General features: G+C 57.0%; 5 protein-coding genes across 5 annotated transcripts; 3 read left to right on the plus strand and 2 right to left on the minus strand.

Moving 5' to 3' along the window:
* Positions 1-1494: 1494 nt before the first annotated feature.
* Positions 1495-3665, plus strand: P884DRAFT_298639 (uncharacterized protein; the record flags this gene model as incomplete). The annotated part of the gene is made up of 2 exons (XM_069444620.1): positions 1495-2109; positions 2169-3665. 2 exons carry the CDS (start codon positions 1495-1497, stop codon positions 3663-3665), a joined length of 2112 nt encoding a protein of 703 aa, XP_069298869.1.
* A 1564-nt stretch (positions 3666-5229) lies between these two features.
* On the plus strand, positions 5230-7954 carry P884DRAFT_120399 (Man1-Src1p-C-terminal domain-containing protein). Its single transcript, XM_069437140.1, has 2 exons — positions 5230-6888; positions 7017-7954. Exons 1-2 carry the CDS (start codon positions 5318-5320, stop codon positions 7639-7641), a joined length of 2196 nt encoding a protein of 731 aa, XP_069298870.1. The 5' UTR covers positions 5230-5317; the 3' UTR covers positions 7642-7954.
* A 121-nt stretch (positions 7955-8075) lies between these two features.
* Positions 8076-10112, minus strand: P884DRAFT_221161 (uncharacterized protein). Its single transcript, XM_069439483.1, has 5 exons — positions 9986-10112; positions 9722-9836; positions 9589-9623; positions 8914-9486; positions 8076-8740 (listed from the first exon to the last, which is right to left on the minus strand). Exons 2-5 carry the CDS (start codon positions 9736-9738, stop codon positions 8364-8366), a joined length of 1002 nt encoding a protein of 333 aa, XP_069298871.1. The 5' UTR covers positions 9739-9836; positions 9986-10112; the 3' UTR covers positions 8076-8363.
* Positions 10113-11803: 1691 nt separating this feature from the next.
* P884DRAFT_120444 (major facilitator superfamily domain-containing protein) lies at positions 11804-13928 on the plus strand. Its single transcript, XM_069437142.1, has 5 exons — positions 11804-12032; positions 12102-12127; positions 12195-12506; positions 12587-12658; positions 12714-13928. The coding sequence occupies exons 2-5, from the start codon at positions 12121-12123 to the stop codon at positions 13868-13870; spliced, it is 1548 nt and encodes a 515-aa protein (XP_069298872.1). The 5' UTR covers positions 11804-12032; positions 12102-12120; the 3' UTR covers positions 13871-13928.
* Positions 13929-14883: 955 nt separating this feature from the next.
* P884DRAFT_240750 (uncharacterized protein) lies at positions 14884-17502 on the minus strand. The gene is made up of 2 exons (XM_069440191.1): positions 15431-17502; positions 14884-15360 (listed from the first exon to the last, which is right to left on the minus strand). Exons 1-2 carry the CDS (start codon positions 17439-17441, stop codon positions 15110-15112), a joined length of 2262 nt encoding a protein of 753 aa, XP_069298873.1. The 5' UTR covers positions 17442-17502; the 3' UTR covers positions 14884-15109.
* Between the last annotated feature and the right edge of the window lie 1047 nt (positions 17503-18549).

The following is an 18549-nucleotide window of genomic DNA, read 5'->3' on the forward strand; positions in this document are numbered from 1 at the left end:
GGGTCCGGGTCGCGGTTTCCCGCCTCTTGGTGTCCCCTCGGTCAACCGAAATAAGAGTGCATAACGCCATGCTGTTAGTTGTTGGCGCATCAACGATTCAACCCGTGTTTGGTCTCTGGTACCCAAGAGCGGCACTGTTTGGACGTGACGGTTACGAGGTGCTGGAAGTCCTCGATCCTTCTTCACCTGCCGCGCGGATCTGCCAGGACTTTTCAGATTTTTGAGTGGACTCAACGAAGCAGGTGCACAATACGTGACGCTGTTGCATGTAAGGTATGTACATTGCAGGACCGGTTTGTTCACTGTACGGAATACAACGGCTTACTATTCATATACTGCATGTACCTTTCGTACCGTATGCATGTAAATCAGGCACTCGCCACTTCATTGGTGAGGTTTGAATGGGTAACCCTTGGCTTGTGCATTCACCATTGCTGCTGTTGACACGAATCTTGGCGGTTCAGCGCAACGCTACCCCCACGCAACCCACAGCTAGAGTGGCAACGGGTAAAAATTGGAAATCAGCACCCTAACCTCGGGAATGCCAACTGTAACCACAACCGCAATCTGAATGTGCCGACCTGAGTATCTTCTAGCCATGCTCCTCTGTTTCGGTTCATCGTTCTTCTATCGTTGCTCCTGTCATGAACGATTGCACTTCTTCCGCCACCTGGCAATCGAGACAATATCCCAACAGACCATTGGTTCAAGTATACGAGTGTCGCATAACGAGAGCATAGGTCCTTACGTATGTACTGTACCTACCTATGTGCAATACATCGAGAACTTGTAGGTATGTATGTACCTACATATTGTAGGTCTCCCCCCTCGAAAACTCCGCGGAGGATTCGTTAGTTCTCAACCTAGCGACTAGTAAACTCTTAGTGTGTGCCAAGTAGAGCTCGGTAATGCAACTACACAGTATGAGGGAGATTACCCGGGCCTCCCACCCCCTTCCCTTGCCCTTCCAGCACTTGATGGACTGAGAGATCTGCCTGCGCGAGCTGAAGCGGGACGGCTGTGGAGCAACGAAGGAAGCGGGGCACCATGGCCGCGGGGCGCTGGCCGAGAGAGCGGGCCCAGACATTTCATTTTGCATCCCCCCCACTGCCTCGGGGTCCCCGAGTCTGCTAACGTCGACGCTCGACGCGACGCTGCTAACAGACTCATCGACACGGTCAATATCTTCACGGAACCCCCAGCAGTCATTTACTCTCTCGCGGGTCGTCTCCCAGCGGCTTCCTCCAGCTCGTGCGTTCCGTGAACCGGCCGTGGTACCGTGCAATTGAAGTGTTTTCTGCGCCACGGCGGGTCTCGAATTGAGACAAAGGGCCCGGCTCTCTGCAGGAACTCCCGCTCGCCCGGGTCTAGCCAGCAGCCGATTTTCTTCGCCTTCGTCCGCAGGGAATAACTAAGGAATTCAGACAACACCGAGCCCTGGCGTCGCGCATACGCGGCCGGTGGGAAAGGCAGCCGAACACCTCGAAACCCGTCATGGATTCGTCAAGTTGGGCTGTTGGTGACCATGCAGTCCACCACCCCGCCCCGCCTGAAGATGACTTCCAGCAGTTTCTGGATATGAATGGCATGGGCAACATGAGCGATAGCATCAACTACAACTTCCAGGAATTTCAATCCTCTGCCGGCCCCCAGCTACTGCAGCAACATGCCCGGGAGCAAATCGACATCCCAATGACAGGCACCGATGCGCCAATTCTCCCATCACCAGCGGTATCAACTATGCAGCACCATATGCCGACTCTCACCACCGCTGCCCCGCATCAGGGTGTGCCCGTGTCAATGATGCCGCCGCCCACCCCGAACGAAGCAATTGTTGATTCGATTGACGCGCAGATTCAATTTCTCCAGCAGCAAAAGTTGCGGCACCAGCAGAGGCATATCGAGGAACAGCAGGCCGCCTTCTTTGCCCGTCAGCAGAATGGCATGGTCCCTCCAACGCCTCAGAGCCTCGAGCTCCAACCCGCTTCAGACCATTACTACCCCCAGTCCAGCGGGCCAGAGCAGCAGCAACAACAACAACAGCAACAGCACCAACAGCAACAACAGCCCATGGAGTACCGGTATCAGGGGATGAAAGACCAGCCAGATGTGAGTCCGAGTATGGCTATCTTCAACGGAGAGTCAGGCCTGCTAACTTCTCTTGCCAGATGTCATTCACCCCGCTGGTCTCGCCGGCAGTCACGCCCCTTGATACCCACTTCTCTGTCGACTCGCAGTTTGGTGTTTCGGGGCCTTATTTTAGCCCTCTAACATCCCCAGCTCTACACGCCCAGAGCGACCCTCTTGCCATGTTTGATCAGATGCACAGCGTGACGACCACGAACTCGTCTGCTGATCTGGACATGGACTCATCGGCCGCACTTCCAACGTCGAACGCCGCGCCTGGAGATCTGACCAAGAAGACGCGAAAGAATGCGGCGAAAGCAAGGCCAAAGGCCGGGATCAAGCAGTCACCGATTTCGAAGCCTCTGCGAAGGAGAACCACGACGACTCCAAGCTTGAATGCCCAGGTGCTGAACGAGCTCGCTGAGAATGTAGAATCTCCCCAAGATTCGCAGTTGCTCCCGACACCGATGATGCAGAATTCTTCTTCCACCACAGGGGTAACGGATTCCGAGGACTCGGTTTCCCCCGAAACACTAAACGACACAACCGCTATTGAGATGCCTCCGCCTCCTGTCCCGCAACCTCGGTCTGCGAAGCCGTCTCCATCTATCGCGCCACAGGCCAGCGCGGTTCCTGGAACTTTGCAACCCCGGCGGCCAGGGCTCGCGTCCCCGGCGACTCCTGCATCGCTGATGAAGCTGAGCTCGCCGAGTACCCGTAGCGCGGGCCAGAGAGCTGACAGTCAGGAGGTAGTCGATACGGACCACATCGAAACATTCGAACTTCCCGAATCGGCGAACTTCTTGAGCAAGGCTGCTGCATCAACCAACGACCCTACGCCGGGACGATCCTCTCAGGAGGCCGACTCTTCTTCTAAAACTTCTTCTATGGCGCCTTCCTCCTCGCCTGTTATCGTGAAGCCGCCAGCCACCCCGGCTACTACGACGCAAAGCCCGCAGCTGCTCGCTGGGCCTGGATCCGGCCCCAGGAAGACTCCCCAGCTTCTCCCGAGAGGGAGCAAGAAGCGAGGGAGTGTCAGCTCTATCCCGGTCTCGCCTGCTTTGAGGCCCAGGATATCACCCAATATCAAGCCGCTCCTGCCGGGCGGCCCTGATGTCGAAGAAGCCGCTTCCCTCCTCCTCGCAACCAAGTCGAACTACCAGCGCATCCTCGAGGGCAACACACTCCCCGGCGTTTCATACCCAAGCGAGCTCTCGACAAACCTCACCTCGAAACGCACCTCGCACAAGATTGCCGAGCAAGGCCGCCGTAACAGGATCAACTCGGCACTCCAGGAGATCGCCGCGCTGCTCCCCCGGCCGCCGCCGAAGGACAGCGAGGGTGAGGGCAGTGACGGCAAGAAAGACAAGGCGGGCGGCGTGCCGAGCAGCAAGGCTAGTACCGTCGAAATGGCGATCGAGTACATCAAACAGCTGAAGCAGGAGGTTGCCGAAGCGAACCGGCGTGCGGAGGAGGCGGAGAGGAAACTCGAAATGAAGGCCAAGGCGAAGGCCTCGGAGGAAAAGGAGGCGGCTTGAGCCTACAGGGAAAGTGATGAATAGCAACGTTGGATCTCGGGAGTTCAAGCGGGTATGAAAATGGACATAGGAGACATGGAATGGGAAAAAAAAAAAAAGAGTTACGATGGCGTCGCGGGATAGATCAGGTTTGGCTCCTCTTGGAGCCGCGCAACGGCAGAACACGGTGCTCGTTGTGGAGGTAGATAATTGTCTCTAGTAATTCTCGTAAGATGCGGTACGTTTGACGAAGGGAAGAATGTGTGGGACATAGTTGGCATGATAAAATGTATACTAGAAAGTGAAGGCGGAAATACCCAGGAAATAGTCTAAATCAAGACTTGAATATTCACGGAGTTTGCTGGCTAGGATTGCCGTCTTTACCAACGATTTCTCGAATACCTTATACACCCATGCCTGCCGTCTTTGAAGGTCCGGAAGATCGGGCGGGAGGATGCCGACACGTGGACAAGGGAGGGGCATCCACTGGTCTGTGTAAGTGAACTGAGATGTTCTCAAGCACAAGATGAGTGGGCAAGGAGAGTGGAAATAGAGAACAAGAAGTAAATGGCCATGGGTGGCAAATAGAAGCAGATGAGTCCACTACCCGCCCAGCCAAAAGTTACTCTTCTGCCACAAGAGTCAACTTTGGTTCAACATATCCACTACACACCAGTGCATCCTGTCAACATCCGTCTCCTGGATTCTTACTTTGCCTGACACTACAGAAGCAGTGGAAAAAGCACCGCCGATCGGCAACACTGGGGTAAAAACGAGCGCGGCGCGAACATATCACGGAACTCCCTCGCATTCCCTGCATCATATCGCGGAACCAATCCGCGGCACAGCCGGAACCAGATCTCTACGACATCACGACGGCCGCGGCAGTAGCCGAAGCCGAGATTCTGGAGAGGGCGGATAGGGACAAGACCGACGGTGCGAAGGGACGGAAAGGGGAGAAAAGGGAGGAGGCATCTGCCACAGCCTCTGGCTCGAGGGAACCGGCCACGAAAGAAACTCAACAAGGCACGTAGAGTAGCAGACACAGAGAGATAGAGTACAGAGACAGGGACAGAAAGATGGAGTGAGGTTGATGGATCAGGAACTGATGGCGACGGTGAGGGCGGGGACTAACAGGGCATGTCGCTTATTCAGGCTTAGGGTCTTGATTTAAAATCTGGCGCTTATTGTGCGCCACACGTCACATGTGGTGGCTGAGCTGAAAGCCCCATCTGTTGCCACACAGCAACCAGTAACTAACGTTACTCCGCTTTCGTCATCTGTCAGGCCAGGTTTTGTTTTGGCTCTCTATTGGGGCTGCGCTTCGTTCTCCACTCCCCACGTCAACAACTTTTTTTTCCCGTGTCCGGGCAACTAGTTGTTCGCTTCCCCCCGCCGCCGCGTCGCCTTATCGATTTGGTCGGAAGAGACCATCTTGCACCCCAAAGCAATTTGACGACCATTCATTACCTGCTCGATTGTCCTACAGCTGAATGAATTCGCGGAGCTAGTTTCACTCTGGCAGCAACACGCTTGGCAGCTTCAGTTTCCAATCGCTGTAGATAAGCTCTTTGCCTGGTCGTTCCGTCCATTCCAGCGACTTTGTCACTGTGACTGCGATTTCGCGCCTCATTCTTCCTCCCTTACCCTTTTCGACCATCGACATCGCCCTCATGTCGGACTCGGAGAGCGCAGATTACCTTCAGCCGGACTTCGATCCGTGGTCGCTGACCGTCCCGCGCCTGCGCTCTATTCTCGTCACCCATAACGTCCATTATCCGTCCCAAGCCAAGAAGCCCCAGCTCATCGACCTCTTCAACGAGCATGTTCAGCCTCAATCAAAACAAATCTTGGCCTCCCGCGCCCGGGCGAAGCGCACAAGCAAAGGCATCGTGGACGCCGATTCCCACAGCACCGCGAGCACTGACCTAAACGACGAGGAGCTGCCCCCCCGGCCCTCAACAAGACGGTCTCGCTCGCCCAGGAAGACAACCAGGATCAAGCGCGAATCTGAAGAGCCCGAATACGGTCTAGCAACGCCGGTGCCGCCCAGAGAAAGCCCCCGCAAGAGGCAATTAGGATCGGCGAGCGCTCAACCGCCGCCGGCATCCGACACCGACACGGCCCCGGATCACGCCGAGCCGCCTCGGTCTGTTCGATCCACCCGTCGCATGACCCCGGCGCCCAAGCTTGAGCCGCCGGAGGATGAGGATTTCTTCAAGCGGACTCCCGAGACCGCCAGCGTCTTCACCAACGACAACCCCTTCCAGAGCGGGGCCAATTCCCCCGCCTCGCCTCTGAAGACGCCGACCGATCGGCGCAAGACGAGCGGCCTGGAATCGGTGCTGAGACAAGCGCAGTCCACCGCTCGTCGGCAAATGGATGGATATGCCGTCGCCGACGCCGAAGTGCCTTCCACGATTGTTTCTCGAGACATCGAGGCCCCCGTCAGCCAGGTCGCTCGGCAGCAAACACAGGAGGCCGAGTCCGACGAGGAATTCACGCCGGATGAGCAGCTGGCGCTCACACAGGAAGAGGCCGCTAACCCAGAGGTGGCCATCGCGCGGAGGACCCCTCAGCCTTCCAAGCGCGGCTCGAGCCTGTCGACCCCCATATGGGTCCTCGTGACGACACTCCTCGTTGCCTATGCCGCTTGGTACAGGCAGGAGAAGATTGCGGTGGGATACTGTGGGCTTGGCAGGGAGCCAACCCAGCTCGTCCCGGCCAACATTCAGCTTCCCGACTGGGCTGTGGAACTGGGTTCCAAGTTCGACATCCATGACATGCAGAACATCCAAGTCCCCGACTGGCTCACTGGAGTTCTGGAGCCACAATGCGAACCCTGCCCCCCGCACGCGTACTGCTACGAGGACTTCACGGCGCGTTGTGAGCCCGACTTCATCCTGAAGCCGCACCCGCTCTCTCTCGGTGGTCTTGTCCCGTTGCCTCCTACATGCGAGCCGGACGGCGAAAAGGCCCGGCGTGTTCAGGCCGTCGCCGACAAGGCAGTCGAGGAACTACGCGACCGGAGGGCCAAATATGAGTGTGGTGAGCCCCTCGAGCCCGAGGGTGAACCTCTGGAGAGCCCCGCCATCGAGGAGCAGGAGCTGAAGGAGATCCTCAACAAGAAGCGAAGCAAGAGGATGGCTGCCGAAGAGTTTGACGAGCTTTGGTCCGCGGCCATCGGAGAAATCAAGGCGAGAGACGAGGTGGAAGTTCAGCAGGAGGAAACTCAGACCCCGGAGTAAGTTTCTTTCGCTTACAGCATCCCGTCCTTCATGCAGCAACGAAGCCGGTCTCCGTTGTGCATATTGGTTTCTACACCACAGTTATTGACCCTTGGACTAACCAGACCCGTCGCCGGACCCATAGAACCGGAGGTGCCTCCGCCTTTCCAACCACCAAAATATCGTCCACCTCTCTCGCTAGCCTTTCGTACTCCTGTGCGCTCCGGCGGTCGGTCAAGCTTGGAGTGGCGCGACATCGACTCAGCATTGGTGGACTGATCCTCTCGCTGCTCTCCATCCTCTACGGTCGCCGCCGCTTCTTGCACAACCGCGCTCTGGCGGCGCAGGTCCCCGGTCTGGTCGACGAGGTCCTCGAGCGCCTCGCAAACCAAAAAGAAGTCGCCTTTGAGGGAGGCGACGAGGACGCTTTCCTTTTCCTGCCCAACCTGCGTGATGATGTCCTCCGCTCAATGCACAACCTCTCGGACCGGGAGCGCCTCTGGCAGCGCGTGCGCGCCGTTGTGGAGCAGAACAGCAACGTTCGCACCGGCCAGCGCGAGGGCCGCAATGGCGAGGTGGGGAGGGCCTGGGAGTGGATAGGACCCAGCAGGCTCGGCGCCGGCGATGGTGCAGCGTCCCGCCGGCGCAAGAGCGCACGCGTATCGTGGGACCCGGAAGTTAAGGGGCAGATTGACGACAGCTCAGCGCCCCACGGGTTGGAGCGAAAGGCTATCCACCGGAAGTGGGAAGAGGGCCGCCCTATCTACTGATTATGGCCGTGATTTTGGCAACGCCATTGTCTTCTCTCACTATCCTTTTATTTATTTATTTATTTATTTTTTTTGCTGTACCTTTGCTCATGTACCTACTTACTTCGTCCGCCTGGGTTGTAGTTATTTCTTTCGAGTACCCCTCCCCCCTCGATGGATCTGGCAGGGGTGAATCGGTTGTGGGATGTGCCTGCGGCACGTTCGGTATACTTGGCTTCTTGACTGCCTTTTTATTTTCCTATCTCAAGGTTGCTTGTGTTTTGGTCTACGGGTTTCGTTCGGGATGGCGTTTGGGGAGGGCGGGTCGGTCGCCGTGAAGCGCACACAGCGTTTCTTTCACTTGATACCCCCCTGTTCCAGAGTGAGGGGTCTGCACACAAGATTGACTGAAATTGTACACCTTTTTTTCTTCTTCTTTCTTTTTGATGCTCGCCAACTCTGTGTCATCGATTGTATGGTGACAAAACTCGCTCTTAGAAGAATCTATCGTCACTGCTGTGCCCTCCCAGGAAGGGGAAACTACGCCCAGTTCTACACGTCCGGCTGACTGACTGAGACCCACACGTTCCAAACAACTGGGTTGTTCTCGAGAGAAGCGAGTCCAATGCAAAGTTGACGCTCAGTCTATGGCAGGGCACCATCATGTCATATGCTCCCTCCCTTTTTTTACTTTTTTTTCCCCTTTGATCTATACTCTAGCCTCCACCTCGGCCATTACTTGTTCAGCTACTCCTCGTGTTGTGGATATCAAGAACCAAGATATCCTCGGCGCCGACTTGGACCAGCTCGTCCATGACGGGAGCGATACGTTTCTTTTCCACCATGGCGCTGACGGCCACCCAGCCCTCTTCATCGAGCGAGGTGACGGTGGCGGCGCGCTTGCCCGGCGTGACACGGGTCGCGTCGGCCAGCTTGGTGCGCGGCACGTTGTACTGGCACAAGACGTACTTTTGGGCCGTGATGACGCCGCGGATGCGCGAGGCAATGAGATCAACCAGCGCCGGGTTGCTGGGCGCCTTTGATTTGATCAGGATGGCGGACGTCTCGACCACGGTGTCGATGGCTTTAAGACCGGCCGCCTTCATTGTTTCGCCGGATTCTGAGGGGAGGAGAGGATCATCAGTCTAAGAGGCTTATACGTCGGCTGAAAGTAGAGAGAGGAGGGAAGGGGGTTGTTTTTTTTTTTTTTTTTTTTTTTTTTTTTTTTTTTTTTTTTGGGGGGGGGGGGGGGGGGGGGAGGAGGGGGAAGGGGTTGTTCAGCCCGAGACTCACCGACAAGGTCGACAATACCGTCGGCGACGCCCAGCGCGCAGGCCGCCTCCACGCTCCCGCTGAGCTCGATGATCTTTGTCCGCAGCTTCCTCCCCTCCATCTGGGCCGGGTCCGTGATACCCTCTTGCTCCATCTCGAGGCGAGCAAAGTACTCGCGCGTGAGGTGGACGAAGCTGGTGCCAATGTTCTTGCCGATCAAATCCTTGCTCTCGGTGTACTCTCCCTTGGCGGGCACCTGGACCTGCAAGCGGCAAGCACCGAAACCGAGGTCCATGATGGTCTCGCAGCCCTGGGGCTTGGCACTGCCAGTCCTGCTGGGATCCCACTCGTTGCTCACGCGCGGGGCGCGCGCGAGCGCCCGGGCACCGGCATCGTGCTCCTGCACCTGATCGTGGCCCGTGATGCCCAGGTCGACGCGGCCCTCGCCGACAAAGGTGGGGATGTCGGCCGCGGGGAGGAAGACGAGGGCGATCGGCAGGTTCTTGACGAGGGCGATGTCGAGGCGGTTCTCACGCTTGAACTGGATGTCGGCGCCTTCGAGGAGGTTCAGAGACGCTTGGAGGAGACGGCCCTCTTGAACGCGGGTTTTGCGTGGTCAGCAATCGCGGGGTCCGAGGGATGAATGGATGGATGGTGGGACTGAACCCGAACGAGGTCACTGTGGGCGGGACATACTCTTGGGAACTGCAAAGAGGAGCCGGCCTTCTAAGCTTTTTGAGCGGGTCAGCCCACAAACCATGACGGCAGAGGGTGTCTTGGGCAAGGCAGGGAATGTCACGGGGGTGGGATGGGCGTGGTGTTGACACACTGGTTGACCAGATCCATGGCGGTTTAAGGAAAGATATACCGCTGAGTCGTCAAGCCAAGGGGTGATTGGCAAGGGTATATGGTGCAAGCGGATTGCGTAGCTGAGAAACTGTGACCTTCAAAAGCAAGTGAATCTTGTCAGTCCAATCGTCCAGGTGGGAAGGGCGGCATGGCGACAGGCAATAAACAACAAACGGTGTGACTATGGCGGGGTTGGGCTGTGGAACAACCGAGTGGCAGGATGGTTTTCGGTCCCTAGACGCACCCTGTAGTAAGGTAGTCTTTGTGTGTTCTTGACCAATTGCAGGATAGTTCACTCTGTCAGGTACTCGTCGATGACCGAGAGAGCCAGGCGCTCGTCGTCGCATAAGATATCGCGGTCCGCTGCCTCGGGTTCGAGCTGTCTCGCTCGAGTCAGAGGTCGATTTTTTGGGCGCCCCACGTTCTCAAACCAGAGCGCCCGAGTGGCATCAATGGTGCCCCGCGTCGCCATGGTGGGGTAGGTACCTTGGTAGTTAGCGGCTGCAGCCGAAGGACTTAACTATGTTACTATGTACGGGACCCTGGCAGGCATTGTCCGTTTCGCCGGCTTTTACCCGAAGCCCATGACCGGGAGGACAGCGCATCCGATTCCCATCACAGCGCATCCGAAGACTGTCAAGTTTTGATTACCCAACTAGTGGTAGATTTTGGCTAGCTCTGGAAAAGGACAGCTGAAATGCAAAACATCCTTGATTTGACGACTTAGTTGGCACGCTACACCGACTTAACGGGACGGGCCGCGAGATCTGAGCGCAAGGCGTTGACCGGGCGCAAAGATGTTGCTGGACTATCATAGTTATCCGATTCAAGGCAAGAATTAAGTACAGTACATCCATACAACACCCGCGGCACCCATAGCAAGGTGCTCGCGCATCTGGCTGCGACCCTTTACTGCTGAGTTGGGACCATCCTCTCACGGAAGCACGAAGAGGCGTTGGTTTGACTTGGTCGTTTTTGGGTATGCGTTGTTCCGGCCACCTGATGTATGTACGGATTATGTATGTATTGTATATACGGACGTACATACCAAAGTGTCTTACATGTACGGAGCAGGACCCACCAAAGTGTGAACTGCATATAAGGTATCTGAGGAAAGTCTTGCATTCACGACCCTGGGTCTTACATTTCCCTTTTGTGGAAGTGCGTACATACACATACATACACCGCGCTACTACGTAGTAGAAGTCTGCACTATACAAGAGGTATTCGAGCCAGCAGAATGCCTCCCGTCCGTATCTGGCTTGTATCTAGGTGCCTTAACTCGACTTGTATCGTACAGTACCCGTGTTTCATGATATCCCAGTTATGTACGGATTAAATCCGTCGAGTATGCACGTCACAGAGGCCCCTATTCGCGGTGGGCCTGCCGCACTTCCCCCGGCCGATTGGGAGAGCTTGGCAACGCGGCACTGACGCAGCGGCCCACCAAAAACACACAAGATAACAGCTATGCGCATCTCCTGTTCTCGTTCCTCATCTACGGAATACTCGGTTGCAGGCCTTTTTTCCATAGTAGCTGTACTTTTACCCTCGCTTCCCCTTGTTTTCTTTTTCTTTTTCTTTTTTTTCTTGCTGTGTTCTTTTTCTTCGTCGCTCGTTATATCTATCCACTCATCGCCAGCTCAGCCGGACTCGATCCGTGCCTCGAGTCGAAGTAGCAGCCGTGACCGAGCAACTTGTCGCTCCTACCCACCCCAAAGTCGACGAATTCGCGAGTGCATTCGTGCGCCGTAGGCCCGATTTTTTGCCATGATCGTGTTGGGCGAGCTACTACCGATATCTCGATAGGGTAATGAGCCGTTGCCGAGGTGGATGTCATATGCAGCCTCCTGTGCTGGCCACGCCGATGAGCTGCTCTGTCTAGAGGTGCCAGTGGTCATGGTTTTGTGCAGAGAAGGTTGCTGACGCGGGCCTCGTCATGGCAGTCGACTTAGAAGTCGAATCACATCCGGTTACCCGATTTACCTTGCTTATCCCGCCGAGCAGGAGTCGCGCAGACGGGACCCGCAAACCGCCCGGACACTGAAGCGCCGGGAAGCATAGTCGAGAAGGAAGAAGCACTGCTTTCTGGGGGATATATACCGTTGGAACGGCTGAGATTCGGACGGGTCGACACTACAATACCAGGGTCGGCCACGCTGGCGCCTACAATATCCAATTCTACCCCGACGACGACGTTCTCTTCAAGATGTCGACATGGGCAGGGCAGCCGAAGGTGAAGGGTAGCTCCGAGACCATGCGCATGGTGCTCTTGACCTGCGTCTCCATCGGTATTACGTCCGTACATGCGCGTTGCGTTCGCATGGGACATCGAGTTGCTGACCCATTGCTACTTGCAGCTTCACCTGGGGCGTTGAAATGACATGTACGTTGTGCTTCCCATCCCGCGCGCAACCCAGGCGGACGTTAACGCTAAAGCTTGCATGCTGCAGACTGCACGCCATACCTCCTTTCGCTCGGACTGTCCAAGGGACAGACGTCGTTGGTCTGGGTTGCCGGCCCTTTATCGGGCTTGATCGTGCAACCCATCATCGGGGTCATCGCTGACGAGTCCACGTCAAAATGGGGCAGGAGACGGCCCATCATCGCTGTTGGCTCCGTAGTTGTTGCCCTCAGTCTTCTGGCTCTGGGCTTCACCAAGGAAATCGTTGGCTCTCTCGTTACAGACCCGACGACAGCCCGGGCGTTGACCATTATGCTGGCCGTCCTATCCCTCTACTGCGTGGACTTTTCCATCAACGCAGGTGAGATCCATATCCCACCCACAAATTGGTCCCAAGTCCTTCAGCAGCGATGCCGTGTGCCGCTAACACCGAGCGCCCAGTCATGTCCTGCGCGAGGAGTCTCGTTGTCGACACTTTGCCAATACATAAGCAGCAGGCGGGGGCTGCCTGGTGTAAGTTCTACCGACCAGCATTCGTGCCCTTCGCAAGCTTTCTGACTGCCCACAGCGAGCCGCATGAACTCGCTCGGCCACATCATCGGCTATGCCATGGGAGCCCTCGACCTCGTGCAGATCTTTGGCCCAAGGCTGGGCGACACCCAGTTCAAGCAGCTCACCATCATTGCCGCCCTGGGCATGCTGCTCACCTCGTCCATTACGTGCTGGGCTGTCACGGAGCGCGTCCTCGTCTCGGTGCGGCGCGACCCTCGGCGGGCCCAGGGTCGCTTCAAGGTCGTCCGGCAGATTTACTCCACGCTGCTGACGCTGCCCCCTCGCATCCGGGGCATATGCAACGCTGTGTTTTGGTCATGGATCGGCTGGTTCCCCTTTATCATCTACAGCAGCACCTGGGTCGGCGAGACCTACTTCCGCTACGACGTCTCCCCCGACGCCAGGGCTTCTAACGATGCGCTGGGCAACATGGGCCGCATTGGGAGCATGGCCCTGACCGTATATTCGACCGTGTCATTCGCCAGCGCCTGGATTCTCCCGGCCCTGATCCAAGCTCCCGACGACGAGACCTTCACCCACCGCCCACCCGCTAGCCTCGCGCCCTTGATCGAGGCTCTCAACAAGGTCAAGCCCGACCTGTTGACCGCGTGGGTCGCAAGCAGTGTCCTGTTCGCGCTCGCCATGTTCTTCACCCCATTCGCCACGTCTTTCCGCTTCGCCACCGCCATTGTCGCCTTTTGCGGCATCCCCTGGTGCCTGTCCCAATGGGCGCCGGTCACCTTCCTCGGGGTGGAGGTCAACAAATTAAGCGGCGCCGCCGACCCGGCCATCCGCCCCGTGACCCCCCGTCGCCGGCTCTCCAACGACATCCCCAGCATCGAGCTGCTCCGCCTCGAGCATGGGCCGGCGGCCCTCGAGAGCAGCCGCGCCTCGGGCGGAGGCGCCCCCCACACTTCGACGGGCGAACTGAGCGGCGTTTACTTTGGAATCCTCAACATCTACGTCACCATTCCACAGTTTCTCAGCACCCTCATGAGCGGCGTCGTCTTTGCCCTGCTCGAGCCCGGCAAGAGCCCCGAATTGGCTACCGAGGCTCTTCCCAGCGAGCATAGCGACCCGACCGGGCCCAATGCCATCGCCGTCTGCATGTTTCTGGGCGCTCTGAGCTCCCTGGTGGCGGCGTGGTCGACGACGCGATTGAGGCGGCTGTGAGACAAAGATGGTTATATATAACATTCGCAATGCCCAAGCGTTCTCGTTGTGTCAGCATGGGTTTGAAACATATGTCATCGATCGTCCGGGTCCGTTGGAAGCGGGAATGATGGGATCTAAAAGCTAGAGAAACCCTGGATATAGGGGAACATCTCGGACCAAATCAGTTGTGTGTAGACAGGTTGTGAGCTCGGCGTTGGAGCGACTCGGAGTTCGGCTACTTTCTGGTTTTTTTTGTTGTTGTTTTTTTGTCCCTCGCTCTCTTCTACATTAATCATGGCGCGGAAAGATTTGCTTTCCCTAATCTTGGTCTGTCGGCTGTTTTACATTCAGCAACGACGCTTTGTATATATGCCCTCCCACTGTATCTTGAGAATTGGCCTCGGATCCTCCTCGCCTCGTCAATTGCTACGTGCTGGAAGCCGCTGGTGATAGAACATTGGCTCCAAAAAAATGATCCTCACGGTGCATTGGGTCGCCCGGTGCAGTAGAACTAATCACTAACCATCGGGAGAGTCAAGGTGAGAACACTACCTGGACATGATCAATTCCTTTTTTGTAAGTACGAAGCTCATTATCGTCTTTTCCTCGCCTAGACATAATCCAAACGGAATAACAGTGTGCGCCTGACGCCAAACCACCAAAGGAGTGTGTGCTGAGATGCAAAAAGGGTAGGCAGACACCGAGCAGGCGAGCTTCCCCCTTCCATTCTTCCGCTTAAACTCATCTCTGACCCTCATCTCTAACCCTCTTTCGATGTTCCCATGTTGCTATGTACTTGTCCAGCTGTAAATAGAGTCCCCAAATAAGGAGAATCTCTGGCATGCACCCCGCTTGATCACCGGACTGCCGAGCACAGTTGGGCACGGCTAGTCCCCATAACCAACTCCACCCGAGAGAATCGAAGTCATGACAACAATAATAAGTTGGTGTTGCGAGGCGAGGTGCCGCATGCCCGATCCCAGGAAGGGAGATGAATATAAAAAGAAAACAAACAAACAAATAAATAAACAAAAAAAAAAAGACAAGAAAGTATTACCGTTGACATTATTGACGCCTCAACCATTCAACCGTTTGACTGAGCCCCCCCCGAGGATCAGCCGGACCATGGGGCGCTTGTGTCAAAGAGACGTATTAAACAATTAACCAGTCCCGTCCGCTGGCTCACCGCAGTATCGAACCCACGAATCTCTGAAATGTATTCCCTTATTTTTTTTCTTTCCCAAACCCCGAAACCTTTCACATTACGATGCACTCTTTGGAGTCACCGTCGCCGCCGCTCTTCCTGACCTTAGCATTCCGAGGCGGTGCGGCGTCCATCGGCGTCCCTCCGCTGACCGCAGCGCGGATCGCAGCAAGGCGCTGCTTTGCGCGCTCATCGCCCGCATCGGCGGCTTTGACGTACCAAACATTCGCCTCGAGAATGTCTCGGCGGCATCCTATGCCCATCTCGGTAAAGTATCCAACAGCGTATTGCGCTTTGACGTAACCTGACAAATCGAACGGCTTGAGTTAGCTCTCCGTGAGGGCGGCGGAATTGGCATCGGCAGAAATACTTACCTAGCTCAGCCGACTTCCGTGCCCATTCATAGGCTTCTTCTTCGTCCTTCTCTAAGACTGGCTCTGCACCTACCATGTACCAAGCGCAGAGGCCCATCATGGCTGCGGCATGACCGCGCTCGGCGGCGCCCGTGTAGAAATGTACACTGAGGGCCGGATCCCTGGGACAGTTGAGCTTCCCGTGCTCGTATGCGTCACCCATCCTGTAGTTCGCCTCGGGGTGGCCGAGGTCTGCGGCCTGGGTGAAGAGCTCGGCGGCGTAGCTCTCATCCTGGAAAACGTCGTCACCATATCCGGTCTCGTACAGGCAGCCGAGGTGGTAGGGAGCGGCATTATAGATGGTGTCGGCCGCTTCGGCCGCGAGCTTGAGCCACTTGATACCCTCCCGATACCGCTTCTCTCCCAGATCACCCGACAGACAGGCCTTCCCCAGCCTCGTCATGGCTCCCGGATGCCTCTTGGAGGCCGCGGTGCGGAGGAACTGCACAGCCTTGGCCGGGTCCTTGCGGCATCCCCAGCCGAATTCGTAGCACAGCGCGGCGCGGTACGCCGACTCGGCGTGGCCGTGCTTGGCGGCTAGGACGAAAAGCGGGAATGCCGAGTTGTAGTCCTCCTTCCCCTTGCTGAACAAGCCCGACGCGTAGCCATCGGCAAGGTAGTACTGCGCAAATGGGTAGCTGTTGTTTGCCAGCTTCTGGAGAATGGCGCGAGCCTCCCGAATCAATTCGTATGGGGACGACTGAGGCGGTGTTCCCGATCCGGGCTTAGGGCTCTTGGCCTTCTTCAGATCCTCGAAATCCAAACCTTGTTCCTGAGCGGTAGATATCAAAAAGACTGCAAAAGAATACAGGATGGAAAAGTCGTTTGTCTTCTTCACGTTCTGCCGGTACATTTCCAGAGTCTTCTCGGTGCTGAGCAGAGACGCGTTGTTCCCCACGACGGACCGTAGCTGGGAGTTGTCAAACGTGATGGGCGCCGGGGCCGGCTGCGGGTACGGCACGTTGAGCAAGTCCGCAAACGAGGATGGGCGCGTTTCAGGAGATTTCCGAGAGTGAGCCGAGGGAGCCCGGATCTGTGAGCCGCCCAAGTGGCCGGGGGAACGCCCGCGGGGACCCAGGTCCGAATACGCCGAGTACGCGGATTGCGGCCGCGGTAACGAGCTCCTCCTGTGGGCGTTGGTAGTTGGCGTTAGGTGGCGGTTGATAGCCGCGCCCTCGGCCAGGTTCGGGTTTGACTGAGCTCGCGGATCCTGAGCCACCGCCATGCTGGCGGGGCGTGGAAGAAAGGCCGAATGGTGATATTGCAACTGAGGGACGGGCTCGGGCCGGAGCGCGGGATCGTCGATGACAGAGCTCTCTGCAGATGCATCTGCCGAGTTGTCTTGAATGTCTGAGGAATCGAGGATCCCAGAGACCGAGCTAGCGCTCGTGGCTGCTGACGACTCGATGGACGTCTGCTGCCGCGAGGTACTAGCCGTGGCGTCCGACTCCCTGCTGTTTCGGTTCTCCCCTGCTCCCCCGAGCTGGTCGCTCATGCCCAACTCATCGAATTTGGAACTCAGGGCGGCGGCGGGCTGGGGCTCTAACGGTTTCTGGGTGCTACTGGAGGCCGGCCGAAAATCTGAGGCATCGGAAGCTGAAGTCTGTGCATGGCCGTGCTCGGGATGGGAGGAAGGCGTGTGCGGCGGAGGTGTAGGGGCATCGGCCGTCTTTGGAAGGGCACGGTCGAGGGCCGGGAGGGAGTTAGGCTGGTCGTGCGGGATGTGCGTCTCGATGTTCCCGGTGGATGGCCTGGCCCAGTCGTCGGGGTGAAAGTTGACCTTGACGGGCGAGACGGGAGACTGTCGTAGCCTCGGCGACTCGGATACGGGCATGCCGGATGGAGGCTTCACATTCTCCCCCCAGTCGTAGCGTTCGATGGGGGACAAGCCATGCATCCCAGCGACGGGTTTCCGACTGGGGCTGCTGGGAGAGGCTGGCGCGGACGGCGGTTGAGAGCCGACGGCCGCCATTGCGGGCGATGAGGTGAGCGACGTCGCCCGAGAGAGTCGGGGATTCGCCCGCCGGGGGGGGTTACTGGCGAAGGCAGTCCGCTGGCCGGGTGGGCGTAACGTATGCTTGTACTAAAGCTTTCAATTCCGAAGCGCTTGGGGAATATTAGGGCGGTTTGGCAAACTGGGGGGTCTACTGAGGTCGATTGTCGTCGTTACGCTCAAGCATCTGGAAAGAATTGTTTGGCCCGCTGGATCGTTGGTCCAAAAAGCGCAGGGTCTCCGGGGATCGACCGCTCAACTTATTTATGATGTCTCCGCTAACGAGTGGGCTCGCAGGAAATGGAAGCCACAAAAGGTTGCAGTTACGGCCAGCCGGTGCACGTCCAGTACCAAACGAGTGGAAGCGACGATGGCGGCACGGCAGCGAAGGGGACGGCGACGAGCGATTGAAAAAAAGGGAAGGAGTCAGCGAGCGTCGGGTTGAATGAGAATACCGGAAGGGGGGTTGAGGTAGGCTCGACGGGCGACCCGAGACAGTACGAGGCAGAAGAGTGGAGGAGGAGACTGCACCCTGTTCCAGCAGCTGGAGACGGATCAGCGAGGGAAGACGTCCCGGCACCCGTGGGCCGTCTCAGCGTTGGGCTGTGGGTGGCCGGTGGTGGCCTTGCCAAGTGCAAGAACGGAGCGCCCGACGGTGCGAATCTCTGCCCCGTAATGCTGACTAGTGCACGAATTACTGGTGACTTTTTCGCGTGCATGGCAGAAAGGCAACGAACTAGTGGACGGTTACACCCCAGACCGGAGCTTCGGGCTCCCTTGGCGTGCTTGCCTTTATTTTATTATGTATGGATTAGTGTACGGATTACACTACAGTAGTTCAGGTTCCGGACATTAGGTACCTAAAGTAGCTACCTTACTGGGAGTCTTGTAGGTAAATAGGCGCCTACTCTGTAGGTAGGTATGCAGACATGCACGCAGGAGTACTCCGTAGTTGCACTATTTATTACCTTATGCCTGGCTGACCATACGGCAGCAAAAACGGAGGCTCCGAGGACACGAGCAAGCGCCAGTTGAGCCTCGCGCCTGGGCGCCGAGCTGCCTATTTACAGGTACCGTACCTGACCTG

The sequence above is a fragment of the Thermothelomyces heterothallicus genome (assembly GCF_042370625.1).
Source record: "Thermothelomyces heterothallicus CBS 202.75 unplaced genomic scaffold P884_scaffold_7, whole genome shotgun sequence".
Taxonomy (NCBI): domain Eukaryota; kingdom Fungi; phylum Ascomycota; class Sordariomycetes; order Sordariales; family Chaetomiaceae; genus Thermothelomyces; species Thermothelomyces heterothallicus.

What these genes read in the sequence shown, in the direction of transcription:
- P884DRAFT_240750 (XM_069440191.1), bottom strand. Translation starts at nt 17,441, where the DNA reads ATGGCGGCCGTCGGCTCTCAACCGCCGTCCGCGCCAGCCTCTCCCAGC. An exon ending in ACGGAAGTCGGCTGAGCTAG is followed by an intron (nt 15,361 to 15,430) that starts GTAAGTATTTCT and finishes TCGATTTGTCAG; the next exon opens with GTTACGTCAAAGCGCAATAC.
- P884DRAFT_120399 (XM_069437140.1), top strand. Translation starts at nt 5,318, where the DNA reads ATGTCGGACTCGGAGAGCGCAGATTACCTTCAGCCGGACTTCGATCCG. An exon ending in GAGGAAACTCAGACCCCGGA is followed by an intron (nt 6,889 to 7,016) that starts GTAAGTTTCTTT and finishes CCGGACCCATAG; the next exon opens with AACCGGAGGTGCCTCCGCCT.
- P884DRAFT_221161 (XM_069439483.1), bottom strand. An exon ending in CCTCTTTGCAGTTCCCAAGA is followed by an intron (nt 9,487 to 9,588) that starts GTATGTCCCGCC and finishes CCCGCGTTCAAG; the next exon opens with AGGGCCGTCTCCTCCAAGCG. An exon ending in CGGTATTGTCGACCTTGTCG is followed by an intron (nt 8,741 to 8,913) that starts GTGAGTCTCGGG and finishes TCCTCCCCTCAG; the next exon opens with AATCCGGCGAAACAATGAAG.
- P884DRAFT_120444 (XM_069437142.1), top strand. An exon ending in GGACTTTTCCATCAACGCAG is followed by an intron (nt 12,507 to 12,586) that starts GTGAGATCCATA and finishes CCGAGCGCCCAG; the next exon opens with TCATGTCCTGCGCGAGGAGT. An exon ending in GCAGGCGGGGGCTGCCTGGT is followed by an intron (nt 12,659 to 12,713) that starts GTAAGTTCTACC and finishes GACTGCCCACAG; the next exon opens with CGAGCCGCATGAACTCGCTC.